Source organism: Schistocerca cancellata, chromosome 1, assembly GCF_023864275.1.
Source record: "Schistocerca cancellata isolate TAMUIC-IGC-003103 chromosome 1, iqSchCanc2.1, whole genome shotgun sequence".
In the NCBI taxonomy this organism is placed as follows: Eukaryota; Metazoa; Arthropoda; class Insecta; order Orthoptera; family Acrididae; genus Schistocerca; species Schistocerca cancellata.
This window is the reverse complement of record NC_064626.1, coordinates 519229046-519245787: the sequence shown is the minus strand read 5'-3', so window position 1 is coordinate 519245787 and position 16742 is coordinate 519229046. Positions and strand designations below refer to the sequence as shown.

Sequence of the window (16742 nt, the reverse complement as noted above, 5' to 3'; positions counted from 1 at the left end):
TTGTAGACGGGTGTGACCTGTGCTTTTTTCTAAGAACTTGGCATGGTTTTTTCCTCAAGGTATCTACGACAGATCATAGTTAGAGAAGGGGATAGCCACTGAAATTCAGTATAGAATCTGACTGGGATTCCATCAGACCCTGAAGTTTTGTTCAGTTTTAACGATTTCAGTTGTTTCTCAACATCACTAATACTTATTTCATTCATATTTTCAGTGGTACGAGTATTAAATTGGGACTGTTCTCCTAGGTCTTCATTTGCAAAGCAACATTTGAAAATGGAGTTAAGCATTTCAGTTTTTGCTTTGCTACCCTCAATTTCAGTTCCTGTCTTATTTGCTAGGGACTGGTTACTAACTTTTGTGTCATTAACAGCCTTTTACAGGACCAAAATTTCTTTGTGCTTTGTGGAATATGATTTGAAAAGATTCTGCTACAGTAGTCACTGAAGGTGTCACGTATTGTTCTCTTGACAGCCAAATGCATTTTACTCAGCATCTCTCTACCTATTGTGCGTTAATCTCTATTTCTTTAGAAGCTTCTTTACAGTGACTGTATGCCATGTGTAACGTAGCAAGTACGGTGGCTGCAGGTTTTTTTTTTTTTTTTTTTTTTTTTTTTTTTTTTTTTTTTTTTTTTTTTTTTTGCTCACAACACAGCTGACGCTGCCTGCCATGAGAACTGCATAGCGTAACATTCAGACGATACGAAGATTCATACCCTCTATGAATCTACATAATCCATATTAGTCATTATCCGATTTTGTTCAAATTTGGTACACAGCCTTTTGTTATTAATGGAATGACACTGTCAAAATTTCAGATCTTTATTTATTATAGTTCTGGAGATAAAGAGAATTACCTAAAAGTCCTAAAACCTATGCTTGGTTTTTAAAACCAAGTTAGGAACAATATCAGATTGACTTCCATTATCATTTGAAGCCATACCAAAGTTATCAGTGCATAAAAATCAATTAACTAGAATTTTCTTTCTAAAACTTAAGTCACTGTGTATTATGTAATACAAAAATTGGTCAAAATTATTATCTGATTATTTAATATTACATTTTACGTAAAACCCTGTACAAGCGAACCATGGGAAAGTTATGTTGCAACCACGATTCAGGTGACATATGTCGGTATGTGCTTGCTTTTGTATAAAAGCAGCCAGTATGGAAGTAAGAGGCAGAATAAGTTTATTTATCAATTTGAAGAATATTTCGCACTTTGTTTATTTTGATTAAACAAAATGTAAGAATTTGAAGTTTTGCTGACATTAATTACTATCAAATTAGTGATTGGATAAGGCAAGATTTGCCACCAAATGATCTGAAAGGAACATTCTGATTGGTCGTTTAGATCAACAGCCAATCAGAATAAAGCTGTTCCTGCGTGAAAAGAGGAGAGGGAATATAGGAGAGTACCTCAAGAAGAGTCGCTTGCTAGCCAGTCTATGGATAACATGATGTTAGATCACTCTTTAAAAATACTGTGTAAGATGAGGAATTAGTGAGCTAATTTCAGTTCAAACATATCGTGACTGAAGCAACTGGAGTTACAAACATTTTAATGAAAGTTTGGTGTTTCTAAATTAAATAATTTGAGAAATATGAGCATGTGAACTTTCTGGTCGTAGTAACAACTCCGCGTGGCATGTTTTGTGCTCTGTGCAGAATACTTTGGCAAGCACATGTTACGAAGAAGACCACTAAAACGGCTGAATGTTTAACTCGTGAATAGTTGTGGGTCTATGACTGGTAGAACATGAAAATTAGTCGAGTCAGACTTAATATAATTCTGGCTGCTTTTCGAGTGAATATTTGTTTTATAGACACTGAACTTTGAATGATAATGTTTTACCATATTGAGTATGGACTTGATAGCCATTTCATGTGTTTCAATATGAATAAAAAGCAGAGTTAATCTAATTTTAATCACTCTTCTGCAAGTAGACTGAAGATCCCGAACGCTCGATTTTTTAATCATGAACTTTCAGGAACTGACTTTCAACCAGAGTTACGCGGCCTCTTTGTGGTAGGTATTACGTGGTGGTTTAATCAACGCTGCTTTACACTGCCTAGCACATATCTGCTACCACAGAGTGAAGCGACATCTGCAAGAATCCTATCGAGGTAGGTGGACTGAATGATAGTGTTAACAAAAATGCAGACGACTGACCCTGCCCCGCCGCATGTGGAGGTTCCCTTCCATTATGAACTGTTCTAGTTAGTGTATATCTATCCAGTGGTTGGTCAGTTATTCTTTTAAACTTGAGCCATAATTCCTCTACATGCTCCTGCTCTATGCTGAAAGTTTCAAGTTCCTCACTGAGATATGAAACAACTGAATACATCTATCCTTCTGCTTGTTTTAGTTGTCCTTTTTACTTTGGTAATCATTGTTGCCACAACTGCATCGTGATTACTGATACCAGTTTTGAAGTGGTCATCGTCAAACAGATCAGGTCTATCTGTTGCCATTAGATCCAATATGTTTCCATCGTGAGTGGGGTTCCTAACAGTCTGTTCTATGCAGTTTGCAGAGAAGGCATTCAGTAATGTTCCACAGGATGTCTGACCACAACCACCACTAACAAAACAGTAATTTTCCCAATTAACTGTTGGATGATTAAATGTCCACTGGCAATTACAGTATGAATGGGGAACAAGTGAAATGAGGTTTTCTCTAAAGTTTTCGGTCACATCAGGAGATGAGTTTAGTGGGTGATAAAAGAATCCAGTTACCATTTTATGCCCACCCCTGATACTGAGTCTCACCCAGTTTCTTGTCTGCTGCAATTAAATACACCACCTCCATTCCCCATTTGCCTATCCTTTCAATATACACTTAAATTTTCCCCAAAAATCTCACTGCTATCAGTTCCAGGTTTAAACCAGCTTTCTGTACCAAGTATTATGTGAGCTTCACTGCCTTTCAGGAGTGCTTCAAACTCTGGCACTGTGTTGTGAATGTTTTGGCATTTAATTATTAGGATTTTAATACTCTCACCTGTGGGAAGCATTTATTTCAATCCTACACTGATACTTCTGGGTTTCCTACCACAGTCATTTTCTGGATTTGAGAGTTGCCTAATTTAAAAAACCTTGTGTGCACCCCACACACAGTCAGCTGCCCGAGTAGCAGTCTCTAAAGTTTAGTGCACACCTGACCCATTTAGGGGGACCCTACAGTTCTCAGCCCTATGACGTGGAAGTCTCTGCCTAGCTTACCACAAAACTTTTCAAGACTCTGGTTCAGTCTTCCCACTCAACTCAGAACCAAAGGACTACAATCAGTTCTAGGAACAATGCTGCATGATGTCAGCTTTGATGAAACTACATGAGCAAGCCTGGTCTTCTCAATTTTCTCTGCCAGTCACTGGAATAATTCATGTATGACCCCAGAGCCCAAATGACAAGCATCATTTGTTCCAATGTGTGCCACAATCTGCAACTGATTACACCCTGTTCCCTTACTGAATGACCTCTTCAACATCTGAACGAGTCCACCTGGTGTCCTTTTCTGTGTCTCTTGATGCCATTTCCCTAAGGGATATCATCATTTGCAGTATGTTTAAACTGCTGATGATTAATACACCCCTACTCTCTTGCTTTTGCATGTTTTTGAAACTGACTAAACTTGTGAAGTGAGTCCTGGTGGCTCTGTTTCAGTTTCAGTGAAAGACAGCACCTCAATTTTTTTGGTTAGGGGGATCGGTACAACATGCTGAGTCCTCCCTGTTCTCTGTCCACCATGTACAGGATATCCAGATTTACCACTGACATACCACTTGCAATCATGTCTACAGAAGAGGATAGCACTTGAGGTACCTCTGGTATGAGTACTGTAGGCACACGACTCTTGGGAGCTCTCTCAACAAGCCGATTCACAGAAGATGCCAATCATTTGACAGTAATCAGGGTGACTTCCAGCTGCTTATGAACATCAACCAACTCATCCCATGTTTGAGAGTAGCATTTACAGTGGGGCTGCATTTTGGCTGGTGCAATGTGTAACAGCTCTATTAAGGCAACAGAAAAACCTGAGGTACAATTTACTAGTTTCCTAAAACTTTTTGCAGTCAGTTATTGTTGTTGGAAAACTTGAAAGTGGAACTAATTTACAATAAATGTAGATACTATATACTCGGGAAGCTAGGTGTAACACAATATATAAGTTAAAATATCTGCTACACTAAGTAAATCACACCAATTTACAACAAATTAGATTATCCACAGGATAATGGAAACTTCTGAAAATTTCCCATAACACATCCTCATTTGCACTGAAATAGAATGAAATTCATAAGTGATGTATTCGTCAGCAGTAACTGTGAACCATAAATGCTGACTTGCTGTGAAACAAGTTACATTTCCAAAACACTCATTCTTGTAACTTACTAAAATTCTCTGAAAATTCTTACTGAAAATTCTCAAAAATAAACTATTCCTCGCGTAATTGTACAAGAAATTAGAAAATGACTATTCTGAATGAGAATATGCCTACTATTCTCAAAAAATTTTAAATATCATCAGTGTGTATACGCGGAAAGATAAAAAAATCCAAGATTTTTCCTGGATTTCCTGGTTAAAAATACACTTTTTCCATGTTAAGTGTCAGTATACTTTCTGTCGGAACTGTAAAACCTATCAATCCTTTGAATGGTTATGGTTTTATACACCAGTGTAGAATTTATGAGCACTTTAGAAAACTAACCTCAGGGGAAAAACACATTTTGGAAATATCTTTGATGTGCAGTAACATGTATGCTGCAATTTTCATATTATTTAAATTTGAATTCCACTAAACACCACGTTACTTTACGAAGCATCGGAACTGATTTTGCGATGTGCTTTTGTAAGCCAGTAATAGCTCATGTCACGTGAATTTGCCAGCCGATGACAGCGTATATTCAGAGCAATGGACACATGATGGAGTCAGCCAATAGCAACATCACTGTTAAGTAGCACAAACACACAAACAGGAAAAGTTTATTGTTTAAATTAATATACATAGTATTGCTACAAGAACAGCAAAGCTTTCACATATAACATTGGTCTCGAAGATTAATAAGGTGCAAGAGAAGCTAAGCTTTCACATATATATAATGTTGATCTTTATTGTGCGCATTACACTTTAAGATACATCACACAAATGTGCCACTAAAATTTTTAACTACGACAAATATCTGATCTTCTGGGCTTGAAATTCTTCTAACTGGCTCGTCATCAAAGAGTTGATTTTTAAATGAGAGTCGAACACTTTGTGATTTAAGAAATTCATTGTACATTCTCGCACACAGTTCATCTTGCGTAAAGAGAAATTTACTTCGAAAGTAACGCTTTTCAAATTACCATTTGCAATATTTTCCTGTGACCTGTTAGAAACAGGTTTGTTCCAGCAGTTGCCAGAGAGCACCAGATAACAGGCGTCACTGCGCTTGTGCAGCTATGATGACGTAGGAAGCCTGTATGTTTGTACATGTGAAACATTAAAAGATCTTACATTATGTCATAAAAGAAACAAGACATCAGAGTATACTCCATTGGAATTTCATGAACCAAACTAACATGCATGATCCGGCTTAAAATGCTCCTTCAAATGTCCAGATTCCCAATGAAGCTGGCCTCGACAAAGAAGTAGGCTTTTCAGTGTGCCTTTCGGGATGTAAATTTTTGGAGTACCATTATTGTATTATCTCATGTTTGGTTCTTTATTAGGGCACAACACCATATGTACTAGAAGACGAAAACATGCACTTGTAATGATGCAAACAGTTGAAACTACCCAACAGTGCCGAATTAAACTTTTTGTTTCAAATAAATTGACTGCCTCAGTGGAAAAGAGTAATAAAAGACAAATTTCTGTTGCAAACTGACAAAAAAAGCTTAATTGTTCTGCAAGGTGATTAATGCTAATAACAAATTTTAGTCTTCCGTAATTATGTGAATGTATTTTAATTCACTTGATAGCTACTAGCCACACAAATCCGTTCTGTTTATATTTGGCGCAAGAGCAGTAAACGAAGAGGAAACAGCAATATTACTAAACATAAACAGGGGTCAGGTGGAGACTACCCATCTCCTCACTACAACTCAGATTGCTCTGCACATCAACCCCTGATTTACAATATTTCCAAACTGGGGCAATAAGATAGTTCCCCTCACCCCCTCCCGCGAGCGTTTGAGATAGGATTTTTCAAAAATATGTTCATTTTGTAGCACACATCTTTCTGAAGAGTCTGATACATAAAACATATAAGTCCGAGGACATGTAAGATATGTTATTTGGTCTTAGGTGTGCCAAAGTGCTGCGCCATGCCTCTTCACACAGTATTATTCTATTGCACAACTGTATTTCGTTCTGTGGAATTCAAATGTGTAATGGATGCCAGACTATTTGGACAGGTTTAACATTTAAAAAAAAAGGCAACAGGAGAAAAATAACTCTTCAGAAAATTTGCACTCTTTATTGCCTATTAAGTAATAACTTGCAGTTTTGTGTGACATAAAATGAAATATAGGATACATAAAAACAGTAAAGACAAGAAACAAGCAAGTCAGTATACATTTCTTCAATCTTTAGGTCCTAGCAATTTTTTCTCTCTATCTTGCTACAGCTTGTGAAAGAATCTATTACACCATCAAAATTCGTCAAATGTTTTGCTACATGAAAAATCGAAATGTCATTATGTAATACTGAAACAGCTGTTAATACAAATAGTACCCAAGACTGGTGTGGTTTCTCGATCTGATTATGTCTGTTTTGTCACTATCTGCTAGATAAAACGAAATAGGCCTTTCTAATATTGCAACCATTGTAACATACATCAAATTAACGAGACTGTTTTGGCACAAATGGTAATTTTTATAACACTACAGAATATAATTCATGAAGCACCAATATCAAATGCCCCCTACCCTCCCACCCCCTAGATCCAGGCCTGCTGCGCATGGCTGAAGCTGGCAGCTTGGGTGCGCTAGTAAAATTTTTCTGGGTAGTATCTGGCTGTTTACTGCTACTGCTTGTACAGCTAACAGCCATACTTCTGTATCCAGAAGCGGGAGTAGGTACTACTCATACACAACTCAACAGCGCATGCGCAAGAGCCCATTCACAACTGCTCAAACAAATCTAAGATAAACAGTTGTGACGTCACGCTCACTGGAATCAATTTGTTGTTATGAAGCACTGCATAATCTTCCCAAAGCCTTTGACACATTTTGCTGTTAGCAGACACTTGTATGAGTACTGTGTTTTGTTGCTGTATATGGCACATTTCCATTGCAACTTAAGTTTTATTTTTGTTTTTTTCCTGGAATTCTAAAAATTTCCTGGGTTTTTCCTGGTTTTCTCCCAGATGAAAAAATTCCCGGGTTTTTCCTGGATCTCCTGGTTGTCCCGGGTCGTATACACTCTGATCACAATTAAGTTTAAGCCTACAATTGACGAGAACTGTACAAGTTTATTGTGGCAACCGTGAATGTTCGAATTTCACAACACTTCACAATACAAAAGAGTATTGATGGAATCAATGAAAGACTATGCAGAAGTGACATGGACAGTAAAATGTATGAATCTAGAACTTCAAATTTGCACATGAATCTTGTACAAGTGGTCTCACACAAAGGAAAATTCTTAAGTCAGCTTTTATTTATAAATAGATGTATTTCACCGATTTTTCACTTCGTTGTTCCTCTGCACACTTCTACACTGATAAGACAAAGAAGAATAGTGCAGTTTGAGTTTACTCCTCCAATGTTCTGATTTTAATTCGTTTGGTATTTTTTCTGCACTTGTGATAACTATACTGTACTCCATTCAATGTTATTTAACTCCTCATCCAACTCTATTAACCCTCTTCGGGTTCTATAGCTCTAGACCTTAGTCTGAAACCACTGTCTTATTTCCTTCAGTCCATTACTCTCAACACTCTTTCACTGACATACAAAGAACTTGTACGTGATAGTAATGCATCTGACAACCATAACCCAAGGTGTACTAGCTTACTTTAATTGACAAATTTCCAAGCCCCTTCTAAGGAACAGGTATTCCAAATACATAAATAGTTGCAAAACAGCTGAATGAGAAACGATTAACAAAATAGTATTGATCATACCTACTTAAGAAAATGATTGAATTAAAGTTCTGTTAAAGACTTTTGTTGTAGTTTCATGGTTGTGTATTACTTTAGCCTGTTCAATAACATGTTTCTCCTTCTTTGGAACAAAACACATCACTGATTCTGTGTATGGGATCTGATTGTTTGTTTGTAGATTTGTGTGGTGGCATTAGAGGTCCATGCACAGGTCACCTAATGCTTGTAAATAATGGGCCGCTGATTTGCGTACGCAGTGATGGTGCCCGGCAGCGACCCAGACGGGATCCACAGTATTTATAGCATACAAATTTGGCTGCCGGGGAATCAACGTGAGTTCACTGTGATGCTCCTCAAACCACTGTAGCAGGTTCTTGTTCTGAGACATGGACTATTATACTGCTGAATGATGACATCGCTGTTGGGGAAGACATCAAGCATGAAGGAATGCAGGTGGCTTGCAGCTATCAGCATGTCTTCAATTACCACCACAGGTCCCATGTAAGTGCAGGAGAATGTCTCCCATAGCATAATACTGCTCCCACCAGCCTGTGTCTGGTGCATTGCACTTTTATAGCCACGATTCACATCGATGATGGTGTTTGTGGAGACAACCATCAACCTAGTGTAGAAAAAACGTGGCCACCCAAAGAGCCAACACGTTTCCATTGCTTGATGACTGAATCCCATAGGTCACGTGTCCACTGCAATCGCAGTTAATGATATCATTGGTCAACATGTGAACACATACGGGTGGTCTGCTGCAGAGCTTCATGTCCAAAAATGTACAATAAACGGTGTGTTCTAAAACACTTGTGCGTGCACCAGCATTGTGCTCTTTTGGCAGAAATTCCACAGATTGCCATCTACCCTACCTTACAGAGCAGAACCCCACATTCTGTGACGAGTCATGGACGTCCAACCATTTAGCGCTTAGTGGTTGTTTCACTGATCTTCTACCTGTCTCTGTAGTTGCTCATGACAGTAGCATTTGAACATTTGACCAGTTTCATTGTTTTTGAGATACTCGTTCAAGGCTCTGTCTAATAATAGTTTGCCCTCAGTCAAAGTCACTTATCTCAATAGATTTCCCGATTTGCACCCCACTTCTTCACTAGGGTGATCCCCCATCTGTGTCTGCTCCACTTATAAACTTTCATTACTGCATCACATACCTGCAACACCATCAGGTGGCATCCAACATTGTGGCGGGCAGTGGTCATAATGTTTTGGCTTACCAGTGTATCTCAGCAAGAGGTTGCAATTATGGCCCATGGAACACGCAAATAATGAAAGTAAAGTAGAGAGAAACAATTCATTTTTTAAAGCAGGTGATTGGCAACAGCCTTACATGATTATTACAAACAAGTGTATACTCAAACCACATTTCATTTATTAAATTGTTTATTTTTTAACTTCATAAAAGTATCTTACCTTAATAGCAACTTTAGTGTCCTTATGAGAGAGCTTTAAGGCATTATTGAAGACCTTCAGATCTTCGTCAAGGGATAGGGTAGCCCCAGGAAGTTTCTGTTGATCAGGTTCTATGAAATCATTTAGTCTTGCAGGTGCTTCAATAAATATTATTTTACGATTTCCCTGAAAATAATAACCATTACGTTTAGTACACTCGCAATAGAATAGTAGTAGAAATATATTAATATTATGCTTTGAATCCCTAGATAAAGTTCTAAGATGCTTCCAATAAAAGCATATATTGGAATGAGATGCATTACAATTACCCAATGCAGAAGATATGTAAGATAACATATAAACCAAATGACAGATAATTCACATCTTCCACATAATTTTAATAACAAAATTTCCAGAATGTAGCAAGAAAAACAGGGTCAAATAATTCTGCTGAAGCAAGAGGATGTGCCAAAAATGTCAACCACGACAGAAATAAAGCAGTTAAAAATAGTACTGATGTCGTTAGCTGGAACAAATACAAAAAAAAGGTGTTAGTACGGGCCAGTTGACACTGCCAAAATCTACCGGATATTCGTCTTTTGGATCTGCAGCTCACGTCCTTTCTTTCTGCATTTCCATTAAATAATAGGATAGGGGTTCCGCCTTTTTGCTCACACACTGCGTTTTCTTTTTACCCAAACATGTTTCAGCACCTCTGTGTCATCAACAGGGGGCAATTTTTTTAATTAAAAACTGTAAAAAGTGAAAACATTTTAGGTTATAATTGATTTAACAAAGTGAGGCCTAAAGAAAGTTTTTGCTTCTAACCATGATTTTACATTATGTAGTTTTGCAGAAGCAACTCTATAGTGTCCTGCACTGACAGCCTGACAACCAAATGATGTAAATTTCATCCGCAATTTAACACATCCCTTGATTTTTAAAAAAATGTTTTTTTGGTGTGTCAAAAAGTTTTGCATATACTTTTGGATTCCGAGGACACTGCACACACATATTAATGTAATGTATTTCTTTATAAATTCCTTTTTACTTCACAAGATGTGGTTAGCACTAAGTCGGCATACCATGATTATGAATGAAAAGAAATACATAGATAAAAAATTAGTATTTCTGGAAGACAACATCACCAAACTGACCAGAGAACCAATAGCAAAACATTCTCAAAAGGCCAGATAAAATGAAAGACACAAAAAAATCCAGTCATCCAGTCTAAAATCCCTACAAAATGTGCACAAAGAACATACCTCATTAACCCTCTGTGGACAGAATTGTAAATCAATAAAGACAAAAAAAATTCTAAATGCTATATTTGTGTTCCTTGAAGGTCACATTAAACACATTCATAAAAAATGCACGTTCATGTATATATATAGTATATTTTGAATCATTACATATATGTTACATTAGGCATCTAGGGATATGGGTGAATCCAATGTTGGCTAGTGAATAATTACTTATATGAAAGTATTTACGAAGCTGAAACCCTTGACTTGCATGGTTATTATTTCTTATGAAAGTCCACGAAACAGTTCCTTTTCTTTTTCAATGCACAAATGAACACTACACTTCTGGAAAACAATTGATGGACTACCTTAGCGGTTTGGCATTTTGCATTACCTCTCTTCTCCAACACAACTGGCCAATGGCCAACATTATCCTGGCAAACAACCTGTTGAGGAATTGGTTTAGATGCATGTCCTACTTTTTTTCTTCTTTGCATAGTCTGCATTCTATTCTTCAAGGTCCTCCCCTTTTCCTTCCACTTACATCTTTGTTTATTCTGCATAGGGCAACAGCTATGTCAGCTTTGAACTGACAAAGTGGCCTCTGCTTATTTTTGGGAATCCCAATGGAGTCACTGTCTCTTCTGTACAATAGCCATGCATTTACTACCACCATGTCAAGGAAGTGAAAAAACAACTGCAGGTAGTATTTCTTTGATCTGATGTTGATTCTGTGTAGTGCATAAACTTGTTGTAGAGACAAATAATTGATGGACAGACAACTTCAATTTTTGTTTTGGTATTTCTATCCCATCGTTTCACCTTATTTAGTGGTTCTGCAGCATAAAATGTAAATGCAAGTACTACAGACCTGTTACCAAACCATTTGATAACACACACACATTGATCGTCAATGTCTGCCTCCTGTTCATCATATGCGCCTCTTGCCTTTTTTTTTTCAAATCTTTGTCAGTTGCCAACACACATCCAGGTAACCTGTTGGCTCTGACAGTCCCCGAACAAAAGATCTCCATGCAAGCAAGCTCTGAAAGGAGTGGAATTGTTGTAAACCAATTGTCAAAGTACAACAAGTGGTTCCGTTGTCGGGGAATGACTTTGCAAAGGCGCAAAACGACATTGGCATTAACCCCAAAATCTTGCATTCCTGGTAAAGGGCCATGTTTCCCACAATACACTTCAAAAGTGTACACAATTCCTTTCCAATCACTCAATATATATAATTTATACCCCCATTTGTGAGATTTCTTTAGCATGTACTGTTTGAAGTTAGGCATTCCCTTGAATGGCACCATCTGCTCATCAACACATAGCATCCTATTAATATGTATGTTGTTGAATTTTTTGAGCAAACTATTTATTAATGGCCTAAGCTTGAAAAGCTTGTCTTTGTTTGCACCTACATTATCCATTATGGTGTTGTTATTGAAATGCAGAATGGCCTTTATATCTTACCAACTGTCTCAACTCATCATATCTGACACAAAAGGAACACTAAATGAAGTATACCAATATAATCAAGTATGTAGTACACTAACAAGTGACACATACAATGCTGTTCCTATATATTGCTCCAGTACACTGACAGTCAGCTGGAGAGGTTTAGCTGGATTCTTCTGAACAGAATACAGATTTGTCTGTTCAGTAATACGTTTGAGACGTCGAGTGTCAAAGAAGTGTTTGAAATATTCAACAGGTTCCTGGATTGAAGTAGACTCATGGATTGAACCTAGCCACTGCGGTATGTCATGAGCACTGTTGCCATTACTAATATTTCTCCAAGCTGGTTTTCACCTAGCAGCTTAAGTATTCTCTACATCAGGAACCCTGACATCCTCTTGACTATTTGGTTCTGAAAGTGTCAAAACATATACTTTTTAGAGTCTTTTTAAAATCACTAAGGTAGAGACAGTATTACATAATGCTGCAGTACAGCCCAGAGATAAAAGCAAGATACCTTACCATCTATAGAACTGCTGATTGTTGTTTCCCTACTTGTTGACACATATTCCTCATCTGGAGCAACAGCATGCCTGTTCTTTCCATAAAATGCTGCAGGTTTCATGATCTAAGCTAAGAACAGTTTTGTTGTGTATGCCTAAGTTGTCAAATTTGTAATGTTTATGCTCACAAACTGTAAGAGCTACGTCTACAATAACCATTTTTCATCCAGAAGTACATCAATATTATATACATCCTACAATATTTATGTAAAGTTGATAACTTACATTATTCAAGATCAGTAATTCTAAATAACAACAGCTGAAACACATGTGCCCATGCTACACAGAACTCACTAGAGACAACGGTTCAAGTAGTTGACGAAATTGCCACAGTGCGGCGCCACTTCCTATATCTGTTGTCTGAAGCGCCATGCATCTGCTACACTCAGCAACTGCGTGAAAATACTTCTCGTTAAGCACATATGGCAATGTACTGCAAGCGTTATAAATTTGTCGCAATCATCCACAGAGGGTTGAGGCCGATCATCAACTTCAGAACTACTCCATCATACCACTTAGCCCAACATACACACACATTACTAAAGAACATATGCACGTTTGAAAGCAACATAAACCTAGAGAACTCAATGCAAGGAATAGAGAGAACCAAGAACATAGGCATACCAGACACAACAAGCCTCATACCATTGGATGTCACATCAGTGCACACTTGTATTCCAATTAATGAAACAATCAACATCACCATACAAAGACTGAAACAACAAGGAAACACACCAGTCTCACACATTAATGGAATAGCAACCATACTCAAGACATAGCAGCACAAAATTACTTTACATTCAACAAAGCATTTTATTCCCAACATGGAGGGCTGCCAATGGGATCGCCAATTAGTGTCGTACTAGCCAACATATTCATGAACAACCTAGAGAACTGGATCTTCACGCACGTAATAAGACAAAAAAATAAAAAGTCATATACTGGTACCATTACGTCGATGACATAATATGCCTAACTGATGAACCACATGTACATTCAGAACAGCTACACAAGGAAATAAACAACTAACACACAAAAATTCACTTCACATTAGATACAGGAACAGAGAACACACTAAATTTCCTGGACCTCACCATATGAAAAATGAACTACACCCACAATATTCAGGATACCGACAACCACGAGTACCACCATTCACAACCACTCGAACCACCCGGTGGCATACAAGCAAGCAAGATTTAGATTCATGTTCAAAAGACTGAGCACAAGACCTGTAAGCAAACTGAATTACAGGCAGGAACTAAACACAATAAAACAGATAGCACAGGAAAATGGTTATAAGCCCCACATGGTGGAGGCTGTTACAACGTCAAGTTGAACACATATATTTCAAAACGATGATGATGATGATGATGATGATGATGATTAGTGTTTTAGGGCGCAAAACAACGAGGTTATCAGCACCCGATTTCAAAACGACACAACACATCTAAGTCACTGAGCAAGTTGACAAAGAAAGACATGTGAACACGGTAACATTCAAATGAGCACTGCGTCCAAGTCTAGCGGCCGCTGGCTGGCTGGCCGCTTAGGTGGCGCAGCTGCTGCATGGCTGGCAGAAAGCGCCGCATGGAGAGGACGCGCGTAATTGCGCGGCGGCACTTTGAATGATCAGCGAGTCACAACACTTTTCCCCCCCTTTTAAATTTTTGCACTGGTCTTGATGGGGGTGGCCTGTAGCTTGCTAACGTCAATAGGCGTTGTTTGACTGGCCGTAAAGTCTCGAGGAGGAGGCTTCCCGTATGGACGGAAGTGTCCCCGATGATAACGGGTTGAGATGACAGGAGACATAGAGGTCTGTTTGCTGGTGCCCCGTGCACCAATCTGCCCGTTGTGGCAAGGCGGGTTGATATAACAGGAGACATGGGCGATGTGTCTGCGTCTGTAGGAGAGGGAGGTGAGTAGAGTTGCTCCGACAGATGGTCATCCGGTTCCTGCATGGGCACGTCTCCTGGTGGCGTCCGTTTTTGTACTGGCACCAAGATGACGGTGAGAAGGCTGCGTTGTGAGTAATGAGAGATGCCAAGACCCCGAGCGTCGGGTAGAGCCGAAGGTGGTGTAGCAGCATTTGGAACAGGCGTTGCCAGCATACGAGGCCAAAGCTGGTCCGAATGACGCACTGCCATACCCGTGTCTGTCTGGATATCATAGAGACGTCGGCCATGGTGTCGTAAGATGCGGCCCGGACTCCATTTTAGCCGCCTGCCATATCCCCGTACCCATACAAGGTCGTCAGTGGTGAACCAGCCAAGCGAAGGCACCCATGGCTGTGAGGTGAAAGGCCGCAGAAGATGAAGTAGCGTGCGGGGCTGTCGGCCATGTAAGAGCTCAGCCAGGCTGTGGTCGCCCATGGGGGTGAAACGGTAAGAAACCAGAAATTGGAGAAGCGCATCATCAGCAGCAGAAGAATTCAGGAGTTTCCTCATCTGAGCCTTAAATATGCGGACCGGTCGTTCAGCCTCACCGTCTCATTGTGGATGGAACGGAGGGGCCGTGACATGCATGACGCCGTGATGAGCACAAAAATCCACAAATTCGGAAGAGGCAAATTGCGGACCATTATCAGTAACAAGAGAAGAGGGAAGGCCATCCAAAGAAAAAATGCAGGCAAGAGAATTTATGACTGCCGCGATGGTAGGCGACGTGCAACGGACAATGAAGGAAAGTTAGAGTAGGTGTCAATTACAAGTAGCCAATAAGTACCTAAAAAAGGACCCGCGAAGTCAGCATGAATGCGCTCCCAGGGCTTCTCAGGCCTTGGCTATGGTGACAAAGATGACTTCGGGGTGGCGGCCTGTGACGCACAAGGGCCGCAGGCAGCGACCATGTGTGCGATTTCAGAGTCGATGCCAGGCCAGTACACATGACGGCGCGCCACATGACGGCGCGCCAGAGATTTTGTGCGAGAGACACCCCAGTGCCCTTGGTGAAGAAGGTGCAAGACTGAAGCACACAAAGACGCAGGTATCACAACATGTGGCGAAGCACTGTCGTTGGAAAGGAGGATAACACCATCCCTAGCCGTGAGGCGGTAACACAAAGCGTAGTAGTTCTGCAACGGATTAGAAGTCTTAGCGGTCGGCTTATCTGGCCAACCCTTCTGAATACAGCGTAAAACCCGAGAGTGGGTAGGGTCAGAACCTGTAGCAGCCACCAGCCGGTCCCCGGTGATGGGGAACCCGTCCACAACCCGCTGCTCGGCAACATCCAGATGGAAACACAAAAGTTCGTCCCTATCGAATACCAGATCAGGACCCATGGGAAGGCGAGACAGTGTATCAGCATTCGCATGTTGAGCCGTCGGCCAGAAAAGAATCTCGTAATTGAAACGAGACAACTAAAGAGCCCAACGCTGGAGGCGGTGTGCAGCCTTGTCGGGAAGTGACGTTGATGGATGAAACAAGGAAACATAAATAATGGCCAAAGCTTCTTTTTCAATTTGAGAATACTTTTGTTGGACATCCGTGAGCATTTTGGAGGCATAAGCAATGGGTTGTTCAGAACCGTCAGAAAAACGGTGCACAAGGACTGCACCGACGCCGTATTGAGAGGCGTCTGTGGCAAGAACAAGATGTTGGCCAGGTCAATAAGTAGCCAGGCATGGGGCCTGTTTCAGCATAGTCTTCAATTTCTGGAAAGCTGCATCGCATGATGCGGACCAGTGAAAAGGTACGTTTTTATGCAACAGGCGTGCAACGGCTGAGCCACCGAAGCAGCAGACGGTAAAAACATGTGGTAGTATGCTATTTTCCCCAAGAAGGCCTGCAGTTCCTTAACAGATGTAGGGCAAGGAAGGGCACTGATCGCAGCGACAGTTTGCTGAAGCGGACGAATACCATCCCGAGAGAGTTGAAACCCCAAGTACGTGATGTTGTTGTTGTTATGGTCTTCAGTCCTGAGACTGGTTTGATGCAGCTCTCCATGCTACTCTATCCTCTGCAAGCTTCT

At 39.9% G+C, this 16742-nt stretch overlaps 1 protein-coding gene across 2 annotated transcripts in view; it reads right to left on the bottom strand.

Moving 5' to 3' along the window:
• Positions 1 to 16742, bottom strand: part of LOC126178807 (neurofibromin) — a 474179-nt gene that overhangs the window by 232514 nt on the left and 224923 nt on the right. For both annotated transcript variants that reach the window (XM_049924560.1, XM_049924561.1), the window contains one exon: positions 9530 to 9694. In XM_049924560.1, coding sequence (XP_049780517.1) covers positions 9530 to 9694 — 165 coding nt within the window. The remainder of the gene's footprint in view (positions 1 to 9529; positions 9695 to 16742) is intronic.